The sequence below is a fragment of the Protopterus annectens genome, chromosome 1.part1, assembly GCF_019279795.1.
Source record: "Protopterus annectens isolate FY-2018-M chromosome 1.part1, PAN1.0, whole genome shotgun sequence".
NCBI lineage: Eukaryota > Metazoa > Chordata > Ceratodontiformes > Protopteridae > Protopterus > Protopterus annectens.
This window is the reverse complement of record NC_056726.1, coordinates 1,135,476,103-1,135,502,136: the sequence shown is the minus strand read 5'-3', so window position 1 is coordinate 1,135,502,136 and position 26,034 is coordinate 1,135,476,103. Positions and strand designations below refer to the sequence as shown.

General features: G+C 39.3%; 1 protein-coding gene across 1 annotated transcript in view; it reads right to left on the bottom strand.

Annotated features, from left to right (window-relative positions):
- The window catches only part of LOC122815721 (deleted in malignant brain tumors 1 protein-like), a 787,040-nt gene that overhangs the window by 699,942 nt on the left and 61,064 nt on the right, over positions 1-26,034 (bottom strand). Inside the window, exon 2 of the mRNA XM_044088475.1 lies at positions 23,531-23,657. Within this exon, the coding sequence (XP_043944410.1) occupies positions 23,531-23,600 (70 nt within the window). The 5' untranslated portion in view covers positions 23,601-23,657. The remainder of the gene's footprint in view (positions 1-23,530; positions 23,658-26,034) is intronic.

Genomic DNA, 26,034 nt, shown 5'->3' with positions numbered 1-26,034 from the left:
CACAACAAGTCAGAACATGACACATAAACTCACATTTGCAGAAGTACTCAATAGTAACTAACCAAAAGATCAGAAGCCTCACAAATGGAAACAAACATAATGCAAAAAATAATCACAATACATAATAACACACATACCAGTGTCTCAACAAATAAGCCCATAAGGCATAACATCACAAAACCTAATGTACTGGTCATAGGTGACTCCCTTGTGAGATACACAGATGTTCCCTTCACCAGTCTGGATAAGAGGCAGGTTACGGTTAGCTGCATATCAGGTGCCAGGATTCACTCAACCACAAGGATTGGTATGACTCCGTTATAGTCTATGTGGGGGTGAATGACTTGAGTTATACCTCACTGGATTATATAGAGAGAGACATGACTGAGCTCTCAGATCATGTGTCACAGGCAGGTATAATCCTAGAATTAAACAGCATTCTACCTTCTCCAAGGATGATACTATAATACAAACAAAAAATGATTGGCTTTAACAATTGGTTTAGCTTCTTGTGTCAGTCCAAGTGGGTCCAATAGCTGTCAGCCTGGGAAAACATGGTCGACAGGCCATGCTGCTTTGCCAGAGATGGCCTGCACCTGTCTCCTTTAGGCTTTAAGATACTGGCAAAGGCATTAGCCATCCCTCTTGTGCTTTTTTTTAGGTAGTGTCAAAATAACAAACTTCCCAACATAACAAAATCCTCTCTGTATAAACTCCAGGTACTGCTGCTTAATGCTAGGAGTCTAAACAAGAAACTGCATTCCCTGGAAGCACTCCTCACTTTGGAAGATGCTGATATCTGTGCACTCACCAAGACAGGATTCAAAGGCACAGAAAGCACCCTGGCCATTCAAGGCTACAATGTCTTCCATACGTTCAGATCACAAACTGAGCATGAAATAACCAAAAGAAGAGGAGGTGTAGTGTTCTTCATTAAGGGTAAGTACACTTTGAGACTGGTCAAACAGCATGACTATCTTCAGATACTCCATGTCCAATTAAATATAGGCAAAGTCCCTACCACATCATAGCTAGCTATAGATCCCCTGCCATGAAATAGGAAAAATATACTGCATACTTGGACTTACTGGAGTCACTTGCCATACAGCCCAACACCTTGCTCATGGGTGACCACAAATATGCTGTCTCAGAGGTTCTTGGACTTTGTCAATGCCAATGCTCTGGAACAGTTAGTCAGAACAGCCACAAGAGGCTCAAATGTCCTAGACATAGTACTCACTAACATGTGAGAGCATTGCATCCCTCCCTCCCTCTGTGATGTCCTCACTGGCAAGATCAGAACAGCCAAACTGGTTGTGGATGGCACCACCTATACTCAACTGTAGGTAATAGCCAACCGGCTAGCTAACAGATTTGGAGCAAACTTCACTTCCCCATCCTCTCCATTCATCCGCCAAAGTATACCTGCCACCATTCCTCAGCTTATTATTTCAAGAGAGCAGGTCATTTCTGTACATTCCAATGCCAAAAAAACAAAAAACAAAACCAGTGAGACCAGACAACATCCTATGTGACATTTCAAACAACTTAAAACATGATCTAGCAGACCTAAGAGAGCAGGTCATTTCTGTACATTCTAATGCCAAAAAAAAAAAAACAAAACCAGTGGGACCAGACAATATCCCACGTTACATTTCAAACAACTTAAAACATGATCTAGCAGACCTAAGAGAGCAGGTCATTTCTGTACATTCCAATGCCAAAAAAAAACAGAACCAGTGGGACCAGACAACATCCCACGTTACATTTCAAACAACTTAAAACATGATCTAGCAGACCTAAGAGAGCAGGTAATTTCAGTGCATTCCAATGCCAAAACAAAAACAGAACCAGTGGGACCAGACAACATCCCAAGTTACCTTTCAAACAACTTAAAACATGACCTAGCAGATCCACTTGGATCCCTATTTAACAGCAGCCTGCACACTGGCTATGTTCCTATGAAATGACAGGGAAATGTTTCACTGTTGCTTATAATGTTCAATGAAGTGTGCAAAGTACTTTAACAAATAAACTATAATTGCAGAAGTAAAGTTAGTACAGTCTTAAACAGGGACATACTATGCTTGACATTGTTTGGACGGAAGCAGGAAGTGATGTAGTGTTTGTTTGGAGGTAGTGGGTGGGTCTTAGTATAAATATATTGAATGATATGGGGGTAGTTGAGAGTGGGGATTGCCTGAATTTGTCAGGAAAAGCAATCGGTGATTATTACTAATTTTTCTGTAAATAAGCTATGTGACTTCTGTGAATCCTCTCTGTAGTCCCATCCCTTAAGAGTAAGCAGAGGGGCATAGAATGGCAAGGAAAAGTGTGTGTGTGTGTGTGTGTGTGTGTGTGTGTGTGTGTGTGAAGGAAAGATGTGAAAAGACAGGTAGAAGAGAGAAGAGTAAGCAGGGGACACAAAGAACAGCAAGAGGAAAGAATACAAGATGAAGTGAGAGTGGGTGACAAATGATATTTTCTTTCTGGGACAGAAGCCTTTTTTCATAAGAGAAGTAGAGGGAATAGGTTTCATGGGGCATATGTGAGAGTATGGAATGTATAGAAAAGGAAGCAAGGACAGACAGAGAGACAGACACACATATATGACAAAGAATGACAAGTAAGGTGCAGATGTGGATCCAGGGGAAGTCAACAGGGAAGAGACTAACATAGGTTGGACAAATGGTGATTGAGATGACTGGACAGTAAATAATGGAGGGAATGGGAGCAAAAAGATGTGGATCACCATAAAAGCGGATAAGGTGGGGTGGTGGCTCACATTGCTCTCTAGACCAAAATAAGTCACCACCATGATTGCCTTCATGTCTAGGCCCAGAAACTGCTGATCTGCTAGTCAAGGCCAGGCAGGTGAGTAACTGTACAAAGAGGTGCACCAGACTGCTTATCTGGGTGTCAGCCACTCAGATATTACAGCTGTCACTAGATTGCCCACCTACTTTCAGGTGACCCATTGTATGCCCCTGGTGCCGTTCACTGCTAGAGAGCTTAAATCCATTCAGTGGAGGCAGCACAAGAGGGTATCAACTAGCCCCAAGTTTGTCCTTTGCAAGATGACCAATGTCAACCAGCACAATGTTTTCCTTAAAGACCACCAAGAACTCACCAGTTGATGGCAACACTGGCACATGGTGTAACAGCCACTACCTCACCTCACCCATGGATACTGAGGATGCTGTCAAATACGAGAACATAAATGTTGATAAAGAGAACAGCAAAGGAAAAATAAAACAGAAAAATAAATAATAGGGATAAGCACAGAAAAACAAAATGAACCAGTTATCATTCAGAAGCTGCAGGAAGTACTCCTTCCATCTACATTTGACGTCCTGTGGACTGATGAGCAGGATGTTGTTGGCATCCCTTATGAAAAGTGTCTGGATATCATCTTTATATTTCTGTCTTTGCCTTGCATCCTAATATAGTTTCTTTGTGCCATCTAGTGGTCACTATCCAGAAGCTACTAGAGTGCCTCTGATGCCTTGTTTTTTGCTATTGCAACTCCTTTCTTAGCCTCTTTGTTGGCCAACCAGTATTTCTTCCTAGTCTAGTCCATCTTTTCTGTCTCTTTATTGGCCAACCAGTATTTCTTCCTAGCCTGGTCCATCTTTTCTACCTCCCACTTCTTCCTGCACATTTCTTTCTCTTGAAGACTTACTGGACTTCTGCATTTCTCCACCATCTTTCCTTATGTACCTTATTTCCATACCTGGCTTGGCCATGTGACTGTTCTGTAGTCCTCACACATGCTGTTTTGAGGTGCTGACATTTCTCTTCAACTCCATCAACTTCCTAATCTTCTTGAAGTGCTAGAGCATCACGTAATTAATTGAGCTGTTGTGTTTTCTCTCCAGTCAACTTCCAGGTCTTCAGCCTGGTCTCTGTTGACCTTAGAACCTTCTCTGACCACTGCTTGCAGCTGATTTTAGCAACTAGTAGATGTTCTTCATGTTTCACTGTTGCAGTTATTACATTTAGGTAATCTGCTGGCAGGTTGCCCTCAGTCGGCCTGAATTCCAAAGTCTTGGGTCCTGCGTTGGTTGCTGTCTTCTCTTCCATGACGTCAGTTCATCAGGGGTATAAAACATGCAGCTGATGCCATTTTCTTTAGTCTTTCTTGCCATGCGGTGCCCGAAGCAGAAGCATTTTGCAAGTGCCAGTTGGCCGACTACTGAAATATTCGAGTTTGAGTTTCAGATCTGAAGTCTTCACTAAAGCTAAGTACCCCATTGGGGAAACTTTTTTCTTGCTTTTTACCGATGTCAGAAAAAGTTAATAATTGTATTACTTGTGGGAAGCAAATGCCTCATAAGGATTTCCATTTATACTGTATTCCTTGCCTAGGCCCTGATCACAACGTGCCTGGCTGTCGGTTTTGTGCTAGATTTAACCAACGCACTATTAAGCGTCGGTATATTTTTGTATCAAAGTATTTTGGAAACAGATTTAACTACCCAGAAATGTCATCGGATAGCAATCCGACTACCGGAGTACATAAATAATGCAAAGAAAAGGACAGAGAAAGGCAGTCGAGATCCAAAACCGACGACGAAGCTTCTCCTAAGCCAGTCACCGGTTCGTCGGTACTCAGTGAGGCACTTTCACAGCCCGTGATACCCGCTGACTTCGAGTCGCAGGCCTCTACCGACACCCATGTGGAGTATGGCATGCCGCAAGATACTCAAGGTATTGGACTGACGGATGTATCTCCCTCGGATGTGTCCGGAGGCACTGAGCAGGCACCGGCTTCTGAGGGTGAATTCAGACCTCAACATTTGTATATCAAACCAACGACAGCCACAAAAACAAAGACAAAAGCAAATTCTAAAACTAAAAAACGATGCATGAGCCATGTGCACAGGCCTCTATGCCTAAAAAGCAGATGATCAAAATGGCTGAAGACCTTATTACCTTGATCAGGGGTACCCATCCCCCTCCGGATAAAAGGCCTAGGCAAAACACTGATTATGAATCTTCAGATCAGGTTTATGTTTCTTCTGATTCCTCTTCTGATCAGGAATTATCTATACCTCCCTATGAGGATTCTGATGCTGAGGAGTCTATTGCATCTGCGTTTTCTCCTGAGGATTATTCATTTGGAGAAACCTTGCATACTTTGAGGGAGCATTTTCATTGGGAGAGTCAAGACTTCTCAGAATCAAAAAAGAGGCTCAGGGATTTCCTTCTTCTCCCTCAGCACAAGCCTTTAGCAGTTCCACCTGTTTTAGACATTGTGGATGATGTGTTTTTGGAGTCAAGCTTGACCCTGACTCCTTGCCTCCGGCTCCCAGTAAGCCTGACAGATATTACAGGGTTCCTGACTCACATAAATTTTTATTTAGAAACCCTGCTGCTGATCCTGAAACTATTTCACAGGGTCCAAAGGGAGTTAAGGCCTCAACAGCAAAAAATCCAACCCCCTCTGACAGAGATTCAAGGGCACTAGATAGATGGGGAAAAAAGGTTTATACATCTGCAACCTTGGCAGTCAGGGCCTTAAACTGTCAATTTCATATGCTAAAGTACCAGCAACATGTTATGGGATTGCTGAAACAGAAAATTATGTTGATTTCAGAATGTGCAGAAAATAAAGAATTGCAGGAATTATTGCATGCAGCTGAACAAGTTGGAAAGCATACTTTGCAATGTGGTATTGATTCCTTAGAGGCCTCCCGCACGGCCGCAGTTACTGGATCTGTGATTAGGAGGTATGCCTGGTTAAAGGAATAAAATTTGCCTGATCATGTTAAAGCTAAATTGCTAGATGCACCTTTACAGCATGATTCTCTGTTTGGCATTAAGACAGAAGAGGTTTTAAAGAAAATGGAAAACAAAGCTAAGTGTATGCAAACTCTTAAAGACTTCTTACAAGTACAGCCACCAAGATTCAGTAGACACTGGCCTACAAAAATTTGGTCCTTTCCTGTGTCAGACAGAGCCCAAAGGGGCAAATCCAGATGCCCTAAGGGTTCCAGATACCAGGCGCAAGATTCATACAGGTCAAAGCAATGGGGCGCTTCTACCTCCAAATCTGGAGGAGATAAAGTGCAAACCTACAGAAAACAATCCCAATGACTTCCCTCTGTCTACACCAAGCACTTATCTTTTGGCAGCACCCATAGGGGAAAAGTTAGCACTTTTTGCTCAAAATTGGCAGTTAATAACTCAAGACAAGTGAGTACTAAACATAGTATCACAGGGATACAGATTCCATTTCCACACTCTGCAGACCTGCCAAAAAATCAATGGGCAGAGGCACAAAATCAGGTTACATCCCTCTTGGATATGGGGGCCATTCAGCCAGTACCAGAACAGGAAAAAGGACAAGGTTTTTATTCAAGACTGTTCTTGGTACCCAGAAAGGACAAGGCCTGGTGGCCAATACTGGATTTATCAATTTTGAACACATACCTGGACATTCCAAAATTCAAAATGCTGACTTTGCAGCAGCTTCTGCCCATGCTGGGCAAGAATGCTTGGCTGGTGACACTAGACCTAAAAGAGGCATACCTGCATGTCCCAATAAGACAATTGTGCAGAAGATACCTCAGATTCAAGGCTGGCTTAATGCATTACCAATTCTCTGCACTGCCCTTTGGCTTATCTACTGTGCCCAGGGTCTTTATAAAGTGCCTGGCACCAGTAATTGCATTTTGCAGACAAAGAAGTATACAAATATATCCTTACTTAGATGACTGTCTCATTCAAGCAGAGAACAAGGACCTTCTTCTTCTACACCTGGCATTTGTGAAAAGGCTTCTAACATGCCTAGGCAACACAATAAATGAAAATAAATCACAACTGGTACCCTCTCAAAGGATAACATTCCTGGGTGCAACCTTGAATACAACTGCCCAGATGGCTTACATCATGCCAGGCAAGCAATGGTAACTGACAACTTACTTCAAATTGATGGCAACAAAAACCCAGTTATCTGCAAGACAAATTCTGCAGGCTCTGGGTTTCATGGCAACTTGCATCCTACTGATTCCATATGCAGGACTGCATATGAGGAAACTTCAATGGTACCTGAAAAGTTTATGGAGTCAACATTCTCACAGTCTGGAAACAATGATTCCTCTCATTCCCTGCCTACAACAGGAGTTTCTATGGTGGGCAAAGGCATGTCAGCAAAACATGGGATGGGCCTTCACTCTCCCCCCTGCCAGCCAAACCTTAAGAACAGATGCCTTGGATTATGCCTGGGGGGTCCACATGGCAGGAAGATAGATTCAGGGTATATGGACCCCAAAACAAATGCATCTACATATCAACCAGAAAGAGATGCTAGCTGTTCAAAATGCCCTAAAAGCCTTCAAGGACTTACTTCATCCAGGACAACTACTAATAAAGACGGACAACACCACAGTCATGTGGTATATAAACAAGCAAGGGGGCACACACTGTTATCCCATTTGCAGATTAGCCATGACACTGTGGGACACAGCTTTGACCTACCAAATACATCTTCAAGCTCAATTCCTGCCAGGAAAACAAAATACACTGGCAGATGATTTAAGCAGAAACATTATGGATCCTCAAGAGTGGAAACTAAATCCACAAGTCTTCAGCATGATAACAGAGAAATGGGGGAGCCCAGACATAGATCTATTTGCCTCTCCTCAAAATTATCAGTTGAAAAGATTCTGCACAAGGACTTGTCACAGACAAGCATGGAAAGTGGACACCTTATCCTTCAGTTGGAAAAACCTATCAGTCTACGCCTTTCCTCCTCTACCTCTTCTCCCCAAGGTTCTCCTAAAAGCCAAACAAGAGAAACCAAAGATGATACTAATTGCCGTGGACTGGCCCCACCAGCACTGGTACCCAATCCTAAGGAACTTGTCTCAATACCCAGCTTGCTCCTTACCTCAAAGACCTCAACTTCTGTCCCAGCAAAATCACCAGATCCTGCACAGTCAGCTACAGACACTGAACCTGGCAGCATGGCTGATCATGTAGTTATATAAACAACACCTCTCAGTAAAGCTGTGATGGATGTCATTTTGGAAGCCAGAAGGCCTAGTACTAGAAAATCTTATGCTGACAAATGGAAGAGATTCTGTGCTTGGAATCAAGCAGAAGGAACTAATACTGCAGAACCAAATATTCCTCAGATATTACAATACTTAATTGAGATGCCTGACAAAGACCTATCTTTCTCATCAATTAAAATCCATGCCTCTGCCATTTCGGCTCATTACAATACAGAGCCACCAATCTTTTCTCAACCTTTACTAAAGCAATATCTTAGAGGAGCAAAAAATTTAAGGCCCCCTAGAAGATCACCATTACCTGCATGGGACCTCAATTATGTGTTGGAGAAGCTCACCCTGCCCCCATTTGAACCAGCTGCTACCACTGATATAAAGTTCTTATAATAGAAAACAGTTCTATTACTAGCAATTACTTCAGCAAGAACAGTTTCAGAGCTACAAGCCCTCATGGCTGTAGAGCCTTTTATCATATTTTACCCAGACAGGGTGTCTCTGAGGACAAATCCTTCTTTTATGCCTAAGGTGGTTTTCAGTGTGGCTCTTAACCAAACAATTCATCTGCCAACCTTTTATCCAAATCAGCAGAACAAGGGGGAGAGATTCTGCATTCCTTGGACGTACACAGACAGCTAAGATTCTACTTGAGCAGGACTAAAGCTCTAAGAAAAACGGAGCAATTATTTGTCTCATATGCTACAGGATCAGAAGGAAAGGCTATTTCAAAGAAGACAGTTTCAAAATGGATAAGCCACTGCATCCGTTTCTGCTACCTACACCATGGTAAACCTGTACCCAAGGGCATTAGGTCTCATTCCACCAGAGCTGCTGCTACTTCAGCAGCCTTTCTCAGAGGAGTACCAACCAAAGACATTCTAGAGGCTGCTACTTGGAGTTCTGTTCACACCTTCACAAAGTATTATCATTTGCCTCTCTAAGTCCAGGGCAGGCTTTGCCACTGCAGTTCTGCAGGGCCTTATAGCCACACCTAACGCTGTTTAGCTCCAGCCTCCCAACCATAGCTTTGGGATTCTACCCAAATGTAATGACTGCAACAGTGAAACACGAAGAACATAGTACAGTTGTGTACACTAACCATAAATGTAGATGTTCGAGTGTATTCACTGTTGCAGTCCAGGTTACCCTCCCACCATCCCCCTGTTGCTCTGGAGTTTATCTTTCCTTCTCTATCTTCTACAACCTATGTGGTGTATTTGCTTGTAGATGAAGGTAAGGTTTATATTGCTGCATGTATATATATATATATATATATATATGTATATGTATTTGCTACCTTTTTTACCTTTTTGGGGGCACCTGACATCGGAGGCAAGAAAAACTAAAGAAAATGGCGTTGGCTGCATGTTTTATATCCCTGACGAACTGACATCATGGAAGAGAAGTCAGTAACTGACGCAGGACCCAAGACTTTGTAAGTCAGGCTGACTGAGGGCAACCTGCCGGCAGATTACCCAAATGTAATGACTGCAACAATGAATACACTCAAACATCTACATTTGTGGTAAGTGTACACAACTGTACTTTTACGTTTTGGGCCAGCTGTTTCACTGGTAATTACATTGCAATTGCTGATTCTACCCCACTGTCCTTTCCTTACCAGGAGGAAGTCTACCTTAGTTGCATGATGGCCAGTGTGCAACTGTAAAATCCAAATCAATTTATAGCTGTAGCTTTAGATATAGAGGAGAGACAGTAAAAACATAGAAAAATGAGAGATCCCATTCAAAATTGATTTAAATATCTCAGCATAGCACAGAATCCCATTGAAAAAGTAATGCAAACTGTATACTGCCTTCAGTTAATAACTTTAACTTTGGATTCAGAAGAAACACAACAATATGACTACTCTGCTTTGCCATGGATGGTCGAATATTAGCTAAAACATTGTCCTCTCGCATAGTGCCTTTTTTAGGTAATGCCAAACTGAAAGTACTTCTGACATAGCAAATCAAAACTAAGAAAATCTAAAGGTGTTACTGCTCAATGCTAGGAGTCTAAACTAGAAACACCACTCCCTACAAGCTCTCCTCGCTCAAGCTCTCCTCAATCTAGAGCATGCTGATATTTGTACAGTCACTCACACATAGGTTAAAGCCTTGGAGAGCACCCCAGCAGTAGAAGGGTATAATGCCTGCCACATATTTAGACCAGCAACTGCACAAACAGGGACTGCATGTGGAGGTATCTTGATGTACATCAAAAATAAATATACCTCAAGGCTGGTCAAACAGGATGATACACTTGAGCATCTCCATGTACAAATCGCCATGGGCAAAATCCCATACATCTTCTTGCAAGCTATAAGTCACCCTCTATGACCCAGGAAACCCATAAAATGTATTTATGCTTATTGGAAACACTCACCATCCAACCCAGTACCATACTCATGGTTGAGTTTATTTACTCCAGTATTAACTGCATATTATATATGACACCACACATGTAGGCACAGAGATTCCTGGATTTTGTAAACACAAACTCCTTGGACCAGATTGTCAGTATGCCGAACAGGGGTGCAAACATACTGGATTTGATCATCGCTAATATGGGAGAATGCTGCACATCCCCTAATGTAATGTCTTCATTGGTAAATCAACAAAACAGAAATAGAAACTCCAAGACAGGGTCCACGGCAGCAGATATAGGACAGCAACCAAATCCTTTAACTCAAAAGGCACTTTATTTGCGAAAAAATAATAAAATAATGAAATAAGTTAATGAAATGAGTAAAATAACAGCAATTAATCAAGTACTTTTGTCTCTGTTCAGATACTTTTTTAAGATAACAGCACACAGTCAACAGTCCCTTTTTAAATAGTAAAAGACAACCCCCTAATTACTCTCCACCAATAAATTACATTCATCAATTAAAATCTCATAAATTATTCAACAGCTGGATAATTCTTTTTTTAAATAGTATAGAAACTGTATAAAAATAAATAACACTCTTATTATAAACCATATAATGCATAATATGTTACAGTAAAAACATTCACCATCAAAACATTTCCCCTTGTAAAATAAGCTGTATATATATATAAATATACACACTTCTTTCTCTTTTTATCTATTTATCTATCTAGTGCCTTCAATTTGAGAAAACACGCTAAAGACAGGGCATCATTTATATCTGGCCAGCTTGTTGCATTCATTCTAATTTGCTATATAGCCTCCTGTTTTTCTAACTGGAGTGTCCAATGACCATCCCTTTGGTCAATTTCAAGTCCGTCCAAAATCGTAAACTTAAAAGTATGGTCAGGGAAATCATTGCAGTGTTTTGCAAGGGCATTCATCTCTTTTTTCAACCTTATATCTCTAAGGTGTTCATAAATTCTACTTTTAAGCTTCCTTTCAGTTTTTCCAATGTAGTATGCTGGGCATTTGGTGCGTACAGTATACCACTCTCTCAGTCTGGTACAAACCTTTTTTTTAATCTTTATCATAGTCCCATTTATTACAAAGGAGGCTCCCTCCAGGACGTGTGTACACACTGTGCATGACCCACATTTTTTCATATAGCTTCAAGAATATTTTTAAGGGTTCGCCCCCTCTTGTATACTATGTTATGTTTTTCACCCACCGATTCCTGAACACCATTGCATCATCTGATGATAGCCCATTTTTCAAATTGAAGGCACTAGATAGATAAACAGATGAAAAGAGAAGTGTGTATGTTTATTTTTACGTATACATGCAGCTTATTTTACAAGGGGTAAATGTGTTGATGGTGAACGTTTTTACTGTAACATATGCATTATATGATTTATAATGAGTGTTATTTTTTTTTATACAGTTTCTATACTTTTTAAAAAAAGAATTATCCAGCTGTTGAATAATTTATGAGATTTAATTGATGAATGTAATTTATTGGTGGAGAGTAATTAGGGGGTTGTGTTTTACTATTTAAAAAGGGACTGTTTACTGTGTGTTTTTATCTTGAAAAAGTCTCTGAATAAACAAAGACTAAAGCACTTGATTAATTTCTGTTATTTTACTCATTTCATTAACTTATTTCATTACGTACTCACAAGCGAGGAGAGTGTGTTGAGCAGATGGAAAGAGTACTTTGAGGGGCTGATGAATGAAGAGAATGAGAGGGAGAGAAGGTTGGATGATGTGTGGTTAGTGAATCATGAAGTGCAGTGGATTAGCAAGGAGGAAGTAAGGATAGCTATGAAGAGGATGAAGAATGGAAAGGCTGTTGGTCTAGATGACATACCTGTGGAAGCATGGAGGTGTTTAGGTGAAATGGCAGTGGAGTTTTTAACTAGATTGTTTAATGAAATCTTGGAAAGTGAGAGGATGCCTGAGGAATGGAGAAAAAGTGTTTTGGTACCGATTTTTAAGAATAAGGGTGATGTGCAGAGCTGTAGTAACTACAGAGAGATTAAATTGATCAGTCACAGCATGAAGTTATGGGAAAGAGTAGTGGAAGCTAGGTTAAGAAGGGAGGTGATGATTAGTGATCAGCAGTATGATTTCATGCCAGGAAAGAGCACTAGAGATGTGATGTTTGCTTTGAGAGTGTTGATGGAGAAGTACAGAGAATGTCAGAAGGAGTTGCATTGTGTCTTTGTGGATTTAGAGAAAGCATATGACAGGGTGCCTAGAGAGGAGTTGTGGTATTGTATGAGGAAGTCGGGAGTGTCAGAGAAGTATGTAATAGTGGTACAGGATATGTACGAGGGTAGTGTTACAGCGGTGAGGTCTGCGGTGGGAGTGATGGATGCATTTAAGGTGGAGGTCGGATTACATTAAGGTTCAGCTCAAAGCCTTTTCCTATTTGTAATGGTGATGGACAGGTTGACAGACGAGATCAGACAGGAGTCCCCGTAGACTATGATGTTTGCAGATGACATTGTGATCTGTAGTGAGAGTTGGGAACAGGTGGAGGAGACCCTGGAGAGGTGGAGATATGCTCTAGAGAGAAGAGGAATGAAGGTCAGCAGGACTAAGACAAAATATATTTGTGTGAATGAGAGGGAGGGTAGAGGAATGGTGAGGATGCAGGGAGTAGAGGTGGTGAAGGTGGATGAGTTTAAATACTTGGGGTCAACAGTTCAGAGTAATGGTGAGTGTGGAAGAGAGATGAAGAAGAGAGTACAGGCAGGATGGAGTGGGTGGAGAAGAGTGTCAGGAGTGATTTGTGACAGACGAGTACCAGTAAGAGTGAAAGGGAAGGTCTACAAGAGGGTAGTGAGACCAGCTATGTTATATGGGTTGGAGACAGTGACATTGAAAAAAAAGGCAGGAGTCAGAGCTTGATGTGGCAGAGTTGAAGATGTTAAGATTTGCACTGGGTGTGACGAGGATGGACAGGATTAGGAATAAGTATATTAGAGGGTCAGCCCAGGTTGGAAGGTTTGGAGACAAAACCAGGGAGGCAAGATTACGTTGGTTTGGACATGTGCTGAGGAGGGATGCAGAGTATATTGGGAAAAACATGCTAAGGATGAAGCTGCCAGGTAACAGGAAAAGAGAAAGGCCTAAGATAAGGTTTATGGATGTGGTGAGAGTGGACATGCAGATGGTTGGTGTGATGAGCAAGATGCAGAGGACAGGAAGAAATGGAAACAGTTGATCTGCTGTGGTGACCCCTGACGGGAGCAGCCGAAAGAAGATTATTTTATTATTTTTTCACAAAGTGCCTTTTGAGTTAAAGGATTTGGTTGCTGTCCTGAATCTGCTGCCATGGACCTCTTCATTGGTAAAGTCTGACCACAAAATGGTCTTCTTTGAAGGAAAAACATCACCTGGAGCCCCAGCTAACCATTAATGTTCAGAAACTATTCTAAGGCTGTCTTTCTATTATTAAGTAATAACCTGGCAAAATTTCAAAACCCCAAAAATTACCTGAGAATACTGCTGCCTAAAAGGCACTGTTCAAAATTTTATCTACAAAATGTTGGCATAGCTATGGGTGCAGCTTGTGCCAATAGCTACGCCAACCTTGTGTTAGCACAATGAAAATATGACCATGTGACTAGTAATAATGTATTTACTAAGTACATTTCCTGGTACAAGAGTGGATGATGTGTTTATTTTATGGAAGGGACCTTTTGAATTAATTAATTCATTTGTTGATTTGCATTCAACTACTGCATTTCTGAAGTTCAACTATATGGCCTCCAAGGAAAACGTAGATTTCTTGGATGTAAAGATTACCAGGGAAGCGTTAAGCATTTTTAAGACATCAATATTTAAGAAGCAATGCAAAAAGAATACCCATCTGCACAAAACAAGCACGCACCCTCGTCACATACCTAGGAATATAATAAAAGGCCAGGTACTTAGGGTGACGAGGCTGCACAATGATGACAACATGTTAGAGCTTTATTAGATTTGAAGAAGGATTTTTTTACAGAGGGTGCAGTGAGAGTGAAGTGGATGGATGGATTAGAGTTGAAATCAGCAAGGAATACAGTCAGGAGACCATATTTTTCCTGAGAATTTTAGACAAGACAGTGGACATAAGGAAGAGCTGAGTCAAAGGGGCAATGTTAGGATGACTCTTGCATAAAGCAGTAATGTACGGACCACATGTGATACTGTTAAAAAGAACTGGACCATATTACGAGCAGTTGACAGGTTAAGTGAAGTCAGAGAAGCACCACCGTTTAGTTTTAGGAATTGGTCATTACTGAAGAGACAACTCTGCTATAAGAACATGAGAGATTGTTATATACCCCCTTCACAACGACAAGGAACATATCCCTGCTGGCATTGTAAAGCCTGTAAATCTATTTACAATGGGAATTTGTACCACACTTTATGCAGATTGTGCAACCAAGAACTATATTTACTTTGCTTTTCGTACAAAGTGTTTCATGTTTTATGTAGGGAAGGCGAACAGGTCCCTAAGAGAGAGGGTCTTAGAACATGTGAATGATGTAAAACATAATAGGTAAAGAGTGCTTTACTTGTACATGTGTCAGAGTTTGGACAGGGCATGATTTTAAATTATTAGTTCTTGAGGTGTTAGAAGCCAATAAAAGAGGTGGTGATTTTAAAAATCTCACGGAGAAGAGAGAGCAAGAATGGATAGTGTGCCTTAATGCAGATAGGCCCCCTGGTTTAAATGAGCAAATTACCCTGAAACCTATACTTAGTCTTACATGAATTTAGTAAATCTATCTATCTATTTATATATATATATATATATATATATATATATATATATATATATATATATATATATATATATATATATATATATATATATATATATATATATGTGTGTGTGTATATGTATATATATATATATATATATATATATATATATATATATATATATATGTGTGTGTGTGTGTGTGTGTGTGTGTGTGTGTGTATATATATATATATATATATATATATATATATATATGTGTGTCTATGTGTATATATATATATATATATATGCTGATGTAAGAAAATATAACTTTTAGGGATATTTTGATAATTTTATATTCTTTTTAATATCTTAAGATGATGATGTATACAACTGATATGATTTTATTACATGTTAGAGAATGATTAGAGAGTTTTTAGATAGATTAATTGGTAGGTATTGGTGATTGGTTGTTTTGAGTTTAAATAGGCGCAGATGTAATACACTATTAGATCTGAAGAAGCAGTCTGTTGACTGTGAAAGTGCCTACCAACTGATTATAATTGATTTTATTATTTTTTATTTGTTGTTTTTGTGATATTAAAGTTTTGAGTTTGTTCATCCTCAGCCTTAGAGTTTGCCTGGGTTATTATTTTCTACTGGATATCGGTGTCTCTTTGTTGCGTTCATTGCCTGCTTGCTAGTTTATTATTCTAACTGGCTCTCATAATTTTGAACCTACTAATAAATAAAATAACATAATAACGTATAAGTTTATTTCAGCATACAGGGGTATTACAGCAAAACACAGGAAAGCATTTGGCACTTTCACTTGCTCAGTACTTTATAATTTATTTCACATTTTGCCAATAAAGGCCATCAGGTCTGTAACTGCTTTTAATTGCAGTTTTATAACATATCATACAATTATTGAAATGGGAAGCACTATGAGAGAAGCAAGACATTTGTTAGAAATTTGTTAGACCTCTAATTAAAAGTACCGGTTACTTTTTACTCTGAAGAGTATCAGGTGTAGTGCATGGCAGAAATATGGCAAAAAACTGAAAAATAACATGCACAAAACAGTGGTGAGACCAGCACTACTGTATGGTACACAAACCTGGGCAGTAAAGTTAGAGCAGATGAGCTAGCTAGAACTGATGGAGATGAAGTGCCTGAGATGGGTGACAGGATGCACACTGTGGGACAGATGAAGAAATAAGGAAGGACAAAAGACCAGAAGCACAGGTAGCTCCAATTGCAGAGAAGGTCAAAGAGAATAGATTACAGTTGTTTTGGTACAAGTTCAGGAAAGCAGAAGGCAATTTGGTGAAGTAGAGTTTGAAGAAACAGGAAGAAGGCAAGAGTAAGTGAGGACATCTAGGCAAAGGATGGATAGATTGCTTGAGAAAAGACCTGTGAGAGTAAGGCATGTCTGTTGAAGAAGGCAGGTCACTGGTCCTGAATCGAGAGAGGTGGAACCCCAACTCCATTTAGGAAAAAAATGGAAAAAGGGTTTATTCTTTCTGAGAATAATGATGACAATGTGATAATGATGATATTTAACTCTGCAAAACAGTCTCTCTGTAGTGAGGCAGAAAGTACATTCATTTAATATGACCATCAGATATTACTTAATGAAGTAAGCACAACACTGTTTCAGTCATTTTGCACTATTCCTTTCATCACTGAATTAGCAGATGTCCAAGAGCATTGTACACATCCAAAAATATGTTCATAAAAGTGACATGAGAACTGACATCTCTGGGCTTCCTGAAGCTCACTCGTGAAGGCATACGATATGCGCAGTGCAGCTTGCTGACATGAGATAATAGATAGTTGACTGGGATGGAGGAAGGAGATATCAGATTGGCATTCTTGAAAGTTTTAAACATTCATCTGTATTTCTTCATGCCACTGTTACCAGCACTAAGCACAGTTTTGGTACAATGGCTTCTGAAGTTGAATAACAGTTACACTAATAAACATAGCATATTCCCAATAGCAGATATTTCAACTCACTTGAGATAATTTCTTGGTTAACTTGAATCAAAACTGACTGAATCTTAAGACAATTTTCCAGGTTAGCTTAGCTTTTACTAATTCATTTCATGTTTCCCACTTTAGCTGAATAAAAAATCCTAATACATCTGAATTTTATAATGATATTGCGATTAAAATTTTCAAATATTTACACTTCCATTCATTATTTTTACTGATTTTTCTCCCTTTGGCATCCTTCAGTTTAACAGGCACTTTCTAGAATCTTGACAGATAAGCCCTTCCCCTCAGTTATGTCATCAACATGCAGTACAAAAGCCAAAATCACACAGCTGTGCATGTGGCATTGGGAAACTGCAGCCAAGGCAACTAAACGTTATTTTATTACATTTTTTTCATGATCAGTTTGAAGAAACAATGGTGGAATCAATAGCTGGAATACAAAGAGCATGAAAACATGAGAACAGCAGCTTAGCAACAAGGTATGTGTGCCAAAGGCACTTCTTCTTTATTGTACCATTGCAGAGGAAAAACAAATAAAAATCATAGCATTCTCATACATTTTCTAGCTTAAGACCTCATTATTTGCTCATTTGCATGTTTCTCAAGCACATTTTTCTACCACTGATGTTGTCTTCCCTTTGGTGGCAGTACTGTTTACACTGACACCCCATGCATCAAATCTGACACAGATGCATACACACTCACTAACACAAGCATCCATTCACTCACACATGTACACTGTCACAGAAAGACACACACAAACACACATATACAGTCAGTACCTACATAATCCCCCTACTGTGATCATCCAAGCAGATATACACACACACACACACACACACACACACACACACACACACGCACACACACACACGCACACAGACACACACACACACACACACACACACACACACACACACACACACACACACACACACACACACACACACACACACTCACTCGGTACCCTATATAATCCCCCTACCATGACCAACCAGGCAGATATACACTTATACACACACACTTCAAGACAGATACACACACTTCACACACTTACACCTCCCACCCACACATGCCCACTGAGCTTCACTGACCTTACCTACACCCCAGCTTCTTCTATTAAAGTTAATGGGTAAACTCCATATTTTGATGGTGTTAAATTTTAACTGCTGTTATGCATCGAATCTGACACAGATGCATACACACTCACTAACACAATCACCCATTCACTCACACATGTACACTGTCACAGAAAGACACACACAAACACACATATACAGTCAGTACCTACATAATCCCCCTACTGTGATCATCCAAGCAGATATACACACACACGCACACACACACACACACACACACACACACACACACACACACACACACACACACACACACACACACACACACACACACACACACACACACACACACACACACACACACACACACACACACACACACACTCGGTACCCTATATAATCCCCCTTCCATGACCACCCAGGCAGATATACACTTACACGCACACACTTCAAGACAGATACACACACTTTACACACTTACACCTCCCACCCACACATGTCCATTGAGCTTCACTGAACTTACCTACACCCCAGCTTCTTCTATTAAAGCTAATGGGTAAACTCCATATTTTGATGGTGTTAAATTTTAACTGCTGTCTGTGGTAATTCATGTAGCTCAGTTATTCTCTGAATCACTCAGCAGTGTAAATCAGTAACCACATTCATTTCCAGGGGAAATCATGAGGCTAATTAGCATAAGCTGCTTCCCCGTATTGTCTCATTACCATCTGTTATGACCAGCAGGACTGCCCAACATGCTGATGCTACAGCTAAACAGAATTCACTGCAGTAGGGTGGTCTCTGCAGTCTGCAATGGAAAGGGTTAAAGTGAGGAGGGAGCCCACTGGTGGTAAGGCTTACCACTCTCATTAATTACTTTCTGAATCCCATTCATGATTTCTAAGCAGTTATTGCAATGCAATACAGTAGCATCTCAATGTTATTATAGCTTTTTGCTCACATTAAAGCTACTTTAAAACAAGAAAAACTACATGGAAAAATGTTGAACTAGTAGTAGAATATAGGCTGACCTGAGTTTAAAGCATTTGTCACAAAACATACATTTTATGAGCTGCATAATCCTACCACAGCTATCCCTTAGTCAGGATTGAAACTGGCAACGGTTTAACATATACTGGGCCTGTTCTTTATTTCTGTATTGCAGTTACATGGTATTTCAGTTATTATTTTAAATTTATATACCATTTTGTATTTTCCCCTTGTTTTATTTTGTTAAGCAGTTCCAGATAAGAAAAATAAAATAAAATTAAATAAAAAAAAAACACTGGAAGAAACAAGTTAGAGACATCAAAAGAGCAAAAGCCTACATGAAGCATTAATTCCTAAATGTCCCACTCCTTGGCATTACATTCACATCTAAGGGATGATAGCCATTTATTTAAATGTACGTTGATAAACCACACATGGGAGTGCCTTAACTAAAATAAACAGTAGTTTTAAACTGCCATTTGAAATGGAAAATAGATGGTAGCACTACATTTATGACATTTCACACAGTAGCTGAGTATATGAATATGTATTCTTAAAAAAATTAGCATTCACCATATTACCCGAAGATAGAGAAAGGAGCTGGTGAAAGCTGGCTCATGTGTAAGACTCTTCGCCTTTATTCCTCTCTGCTGTTCTATACTGGCTGTAAACATTATCAGTACTATCTTCCATAACAGGGAAAAAGTAAATAGTAATAATAATAATGTAACAACACGTACAATAACAATAAAATAAAAAATAAAAAATAAAAAAGTAGGCAGCACATACTTTAACTTCATAGGCTGCACATGATTGCTTTGTAGATTTTACCTATTTTTTTTTTCTGGTCTGTCTTTTTCAGAATTTAAATATAATTTATCTGCAGGCTTCCACTATAGGTTTATAAGATAAAGCTGCTGACAATCGGAATTACCAAATTTGATACCCCCCCCCCCCAAAAAATGGTGAAAAAGTAAACTTGAAGTGGTTTTGCAGGGAGCAAGTTCCCCTTTATCCAGTCTGTGGAGTAATCCCCTCACACCCTTGGCCTTAGATATATATATATATATATATATATATATATATATATATATACCAACTTTGCTCTTGCACCACCTCAAAGAAGGGAGAAATAACCCAGTAAAAGAGCATCACTGCCGACACAACTCTGTGGCAAGGATTTCCTGTGGAGGTGCTCAACATCTTGACCCTCGGACAGTTGACATTGAGAAATCAGTTATTCATCCACTATTAGGGTAACATGTCTGCAGATATCATTTTGTGAAGATTTCATTTTCTTGAAAGCAGTCTTATATGTGCCCGCCCACCCCCCATTGCTTACTCTCCTTTACTTCTGAAATATAATGTTGGTGAAAGATGAAGGATATGTCCTTGTTACTGCTGAATCTGCCAAAAGATCCTGTTTCACTAATATTCTGCAAATGAAAGCAGACAGAAAAATGTATAAGGGAAATGGCAGCTTATCAATGCATAATGGTAGCCTTTATTGCTGTTGTGGCAGCAGGCTTCTCCATAATGTAACAGTCTAGATTTAAAATTTAGGATCAATTAGCACAGGTGCTTTAAGAGGTGACTTTTACTTAGTTATTATGTGTCAGCAGCATTGAAGGAGACTGCATTAATACTTTTCTGGCTGGCTTCAAATACTTCCTTTGACATGGCGAGGGCGTCACACAGTAGATGCACCTCCCTCAGTGGAATTTAACAGATGCTAATTACCACAGCATAAAAGCCCAGAGTCCTTCATTATTTGAATTTGTTCAACCCAGTTTTGAATCAGTTTCTTTAATTTTGCCATCATAGGTGACTATACTGAATTGTAGAAGTACTTTGTTTAGACTTTTTTCTACATTTTTTTTTTCATTTAAAGTGAAATGTAACACATTCAGACATTTTAACTAAGGTTTTAGCTTCACAGTTTCTTAAATGCACACTGAGCACTTTCACAATTATCAGCCATATGGTCTGGGCCCGAGCAGAAGCATTGAGTGTGCTAGTCTTTTGGTGTGATTTTCCAGCCACAAGTTCACTTGTCCTCTAATTCTAAAGCTGTGATAGTCGTTTTATACTTTCTTGTATATGGTTTTGGTTTTGGTTATAGTTGAGAAAGAACTAAACTGTAAATAATTCAAAACAACTTACCACAAAATACTGCAGCTGAAATTTGTCTGTCTTGAAACTGAGTCATTAAATATGTCATTATTGTTTCTTTAGTCCTCGCTTTGTAAGATATTTTTACTTGAATACCTGATTAACTGGAACAGTATCATGTAGTTCAGTGAGATTTCACTGGGAGGATGGTGTAATGGTTAATGCGTCTACCTTAGAAGTGCAAGATGCATGGTTTGATTCTCATAGGGGGTAATTAGCTAGTCTTAAAATTGTCCATGAGGTTAATTAGCCTTGTACTAATCTATGATTTGGTAGCAGTCAGGTAAGGAAGTTTGATCCTTCCTGCAGTGTTGTGTAATCTCAGAGTTAGTGTATGAAAGGATGATTATTTTATTTATTTTTTCTTTTTTGTAGTTTGATGGAATGTAAGCAATATACCGGTCTGTGATAACAGTTTCACTGATGATCCAATACAGATTCCACTCAAACATGCAACATCTGAACACAGTGAAAGGCAATGCAGAAAACATAAAGGAGCCTTGAGCTACTCTTGTCAGCCCCATACTTGGCACAAGTCAAGCATTACGTTTTCATCAACTACAATGCAAATTTCCAGCAAGGAAATGAGATACAGAATGTGGGTTACCCAAATGTTATATTTTACTTCACAGTGACCTCTTCCTGAAGAGATCGTGCTTTGGTAAAAACTTTTGTATGTTGTTGGTTACATTCCTACACTGTAGTTGGATGAAGAGACAGTATTTAACATTAAATGGTATTTCATTCTTATTGTAATGTACCACAAAACAATGTTCAGTGATAATGAAATACTCATTTACACAAATGAGTTATGGTGGTTTATTGTGCACCTTTAATTACATGAACATTGATCAACCAAGTGAGGCAAGACAGATCTTTCTGCCTCAGCTCATGGGACAGTGGAAAATAGCATTTGTGTAAGTCCACATATTCTAAATATTTTATTAATTAAGGGACAGTTTTGGCATTGTTGTACTATACCTACCCCTCCAAAAGATAATTTAATTAGGGCTTTCAAGTCATGCATCAATGGAACCATATCTGCTAAATATAATTTACATTAATACCATTTGCAATACATACTTGCACCAACCTTAATCCCCTATCCTTTCATAGAATTAGATCATCATAAGTTACAGGGTGTAATCCCCAACCAACCTCTAGGTAAGGTTGACTGCAGGTATACATCACAAGGCATGTGCAGTTCATTGTGTTTTTGTTATATATATCCTTTTTCTGGCCACTGTGCCTCCTGAAGATTGAGCAGCTGCCCATTTATTCCCCATTACTGTGGAATAGCAATGCACAGCATGCCTGATAAAGGTAACCATCAGCCATGAGGGGTGTTTCTATTTGGTCATAACCCCAGCACTGTTAAACAACATGGGCACTCATGTCACTGTGCAGGCATGCTGTGGCTTCTCTCTGGTATGTGCAAGCTCCCACACAAATGCTCTGTGGATGCTACCATCACTGGCCTGTGACAGCCAAGGCCACATACCAAGTCGTATGACAACTGGTTGTGTTTATGCCTCTATTTACATAGAAGTAGGTCATCCACTCAGAAACCTAGCACCCTTCCCAGGATGAGTGAATGGGTGTAAGCCATTTACTCCCACCCTCTTTTCTCTGGATTCTCCAGCACATGAGACACTATTCGAACTCATGTCATCTGGAGGTTAGTCAAGTTTTATCACTCCACATCAAACACCTAGACACGTACATCTTATTTTAAGAGGTGCACAGCTAGTGTGGTGGTTCTGTTTTTCAAACCATTCAAGCTAGGAGAAGGAAGATTGTAAAATTACATGACATTTTTATTTCTGATACTGTGGAAACAAACAGAGCAATGCAAATCAATCTAGATTCTAAGTCTTTAAAGAGCAAATATGTTCAACTTGGTATTTTGGCAATGTATTTTAATGTATATTTTCTTTATTGGGTAAGCTAGGTGTCAGCAACCTTTTCTGTGGCTAATGTTAATTAAAAGCTATGAGTCTTAAGAACAAACATATGTTTCAATGTTTCAGAAACCTTATCTTTCTTTAAATATTTTTTGTTTGTTTAGTTGTACAAAAGAAAGTGATTTAGTCAAAAACACAGCACTAAATAATGCTTACCATTGTTCAGAACAACTTTCTTGATTTATGTCTTACCTGAAATGCACGGACAAGCTGAAGCAAACAGAACCAGGGTTGTAATCAGAATCTGTGGAGTAGAAGCCATTTTCAGTTACAGACACTGATTTTATGAGAAATGACCTTCTTCTGTTAATGTCCTGCCCTTGAGGAAAGGAAAGTAAGCTTTATATTGTGCTTTGCATAACATATTTTAATTTTCATAAACAAAAAACACATTTTGAATTACTTATATTCCTGGTGGTCATACATACTTCTTTGACCACAGAGGACATATTTTCACAAAAATGCAGTTATCATACTATGCCATCACTGCTCCAGTTGCTCAGAAATGATGCAGATATATTAAACTAGTGAGATCTGCTAAGACACAATAACCTGCAAAATATCCAAGCCTTGTAGATGAACTGCTACAAAGGAAACAATCAGATGTAGAATGACATAAATGAGCATTTTTTTTCTCTAAATCTTTTTCATTGAAAATTTCACGTTAAAAAATTAAGTCAAATAAAAAAAACACCGGTATATATTTGCATTGCATCATAAATTTGAGATAATTACATTATATGCAATATCAGCCTACATAAAACGTTTATATATTGGCACATGTCTGTTATTTACATATTACACATTTCCATCCATCAGTGTTTGTATGCTATATTACAAAATCTCCTCCCCCTTGCTACCTCTCTACCCTTTTCTGATATTACAACCTATTTCACTTCTTTTTGCTGACTGACCCTCCCTCCTTCACCATTGCTGCTTTCATTTCTGCAGTGCATCCAATTTCTGTTTTAATCTTTAACCCAATTTCTGATATACTCACTCCATGCTACCTGCCTTATCCATTGCCCTGTCTCCTCTGTCAGTACATGGCTGATTTCCCCATGACTTCCACATCTTAGCAATTTCCCAGTTTCTATTTTCAACCATCTTGCCATTAACAGCCTTTTTCTTTCTTTCTTCTCTCCAACACACCCCATGCCTATCATGTACCATAAATAAACAGAATAACCATCACTCCTTTACCACTTTATTATATAACTTGTTCAATATTTCTTTCATGATCTTCCAGTGTTGTATCACTTTATAACCCGCTACAAATGCACATTGTCTACACTTGTTCCTTGTATTTTCAACACTCTGGGTTTTCATGCTGACCTTCCTTAGCTAATCTTTTTGGGGTCTTATACCAGCTATGTGACAACCTCACATCCTGGCTCCTCACTGGCCCTGAAATTTTTAAGGCCTTCACCATTTCCTGTCCTATTCCATTTCTCGTCACTCATCCAATTATAGTTATTTACTGATGTTTGATTACAGGGAAAGTCTGACTGAAAAGAAGCCCATTTTTAGTGGAGGCACGGGAAAAAAAAATATTTTCTTTTATCCACTTCTCAATTTACCAAAACCAATTGCCTCTCCCTTTCCACCCAGATCCTTATATATGTGCCATATTTTTCTTCTTACTTCTCCTCACTCAAATTCTTTTTTTCTTACCTTCTCGACTCCAGCATTCCTATTGTTATATTTCATTCCCCCAGTATCCTCCTGACAACTCCCCTGTATGCAACCAAGTTTCCCCTTCTTCACAGCAAAAACCCTTCTTATCTATTTATACGTCCTAACCCCTCCCCCTATTTTCTTGAATCTGCTCTACATATCACAGCCCTTTTTCTTTCCCATTTTTCTAACACCTTTCACTCACTTATCTTATCCCTAATTCTAATCTGCTGTGGTCCCCTAAAACTTACTTTCACCTTCCATAGTTCCTGCAGGTCTAGCTTTAATGCATACACTATCTCTGTAAATATATTTCTTCTCTTCCTTCTCTTACCTGTTTTCCCATATTTTCCATCTGACCATCTTATTTGCCATGCTTCTCAGTCTCTGCACCATATTTACTACCACTCTATACTCCTTTCTCAGTTTTGTATGTGGGCACTGTTGAGTGCTTGTAAAGACTGCCAATAACTTGTGTCTCTTTTTACAGGTGTATATATATGGTTGTAGGTATCTTATTGTTTCATTTACTGCTCATCTACCATTGTTCCTATGTTGCTATGTTCCTAAACTTGGGCATATCTCATCCACACATTACGTTCCTCACTCAGTTCTTCCTTTCCAATTCTGTTCCTCTTCACCCTCAAAACAAAGTTATCAGATATTTTCTGTAAATTTTCTAAGGCACAGTGCTGAAGGCTTTATCTGTACATACTTTAGTAAATAAATCACTAAGATCATCGCCCTTCCTCTTCCCTTTGGTAGCACATGCCTGTAGTCCCAGCTGGCCGGGAAGCAGAGGTTGTTGGATCGATTCAGTCTGAGGACTGCTGAGTGGCAGGCCTTGTAGTAATCAAGTACAGCCAGCAGATGGGCTGTAGTTTACAAACAGTTCAAATAAATTATTCAGGAAAGTATAAATACCTATTATTAGTAGTAAACAGCAAAAGCTTTATAAACAAATTATCAAATCAGACAAAGGTCCATAGTTTAACCTAATAAAGCAAATGTATAGCCAA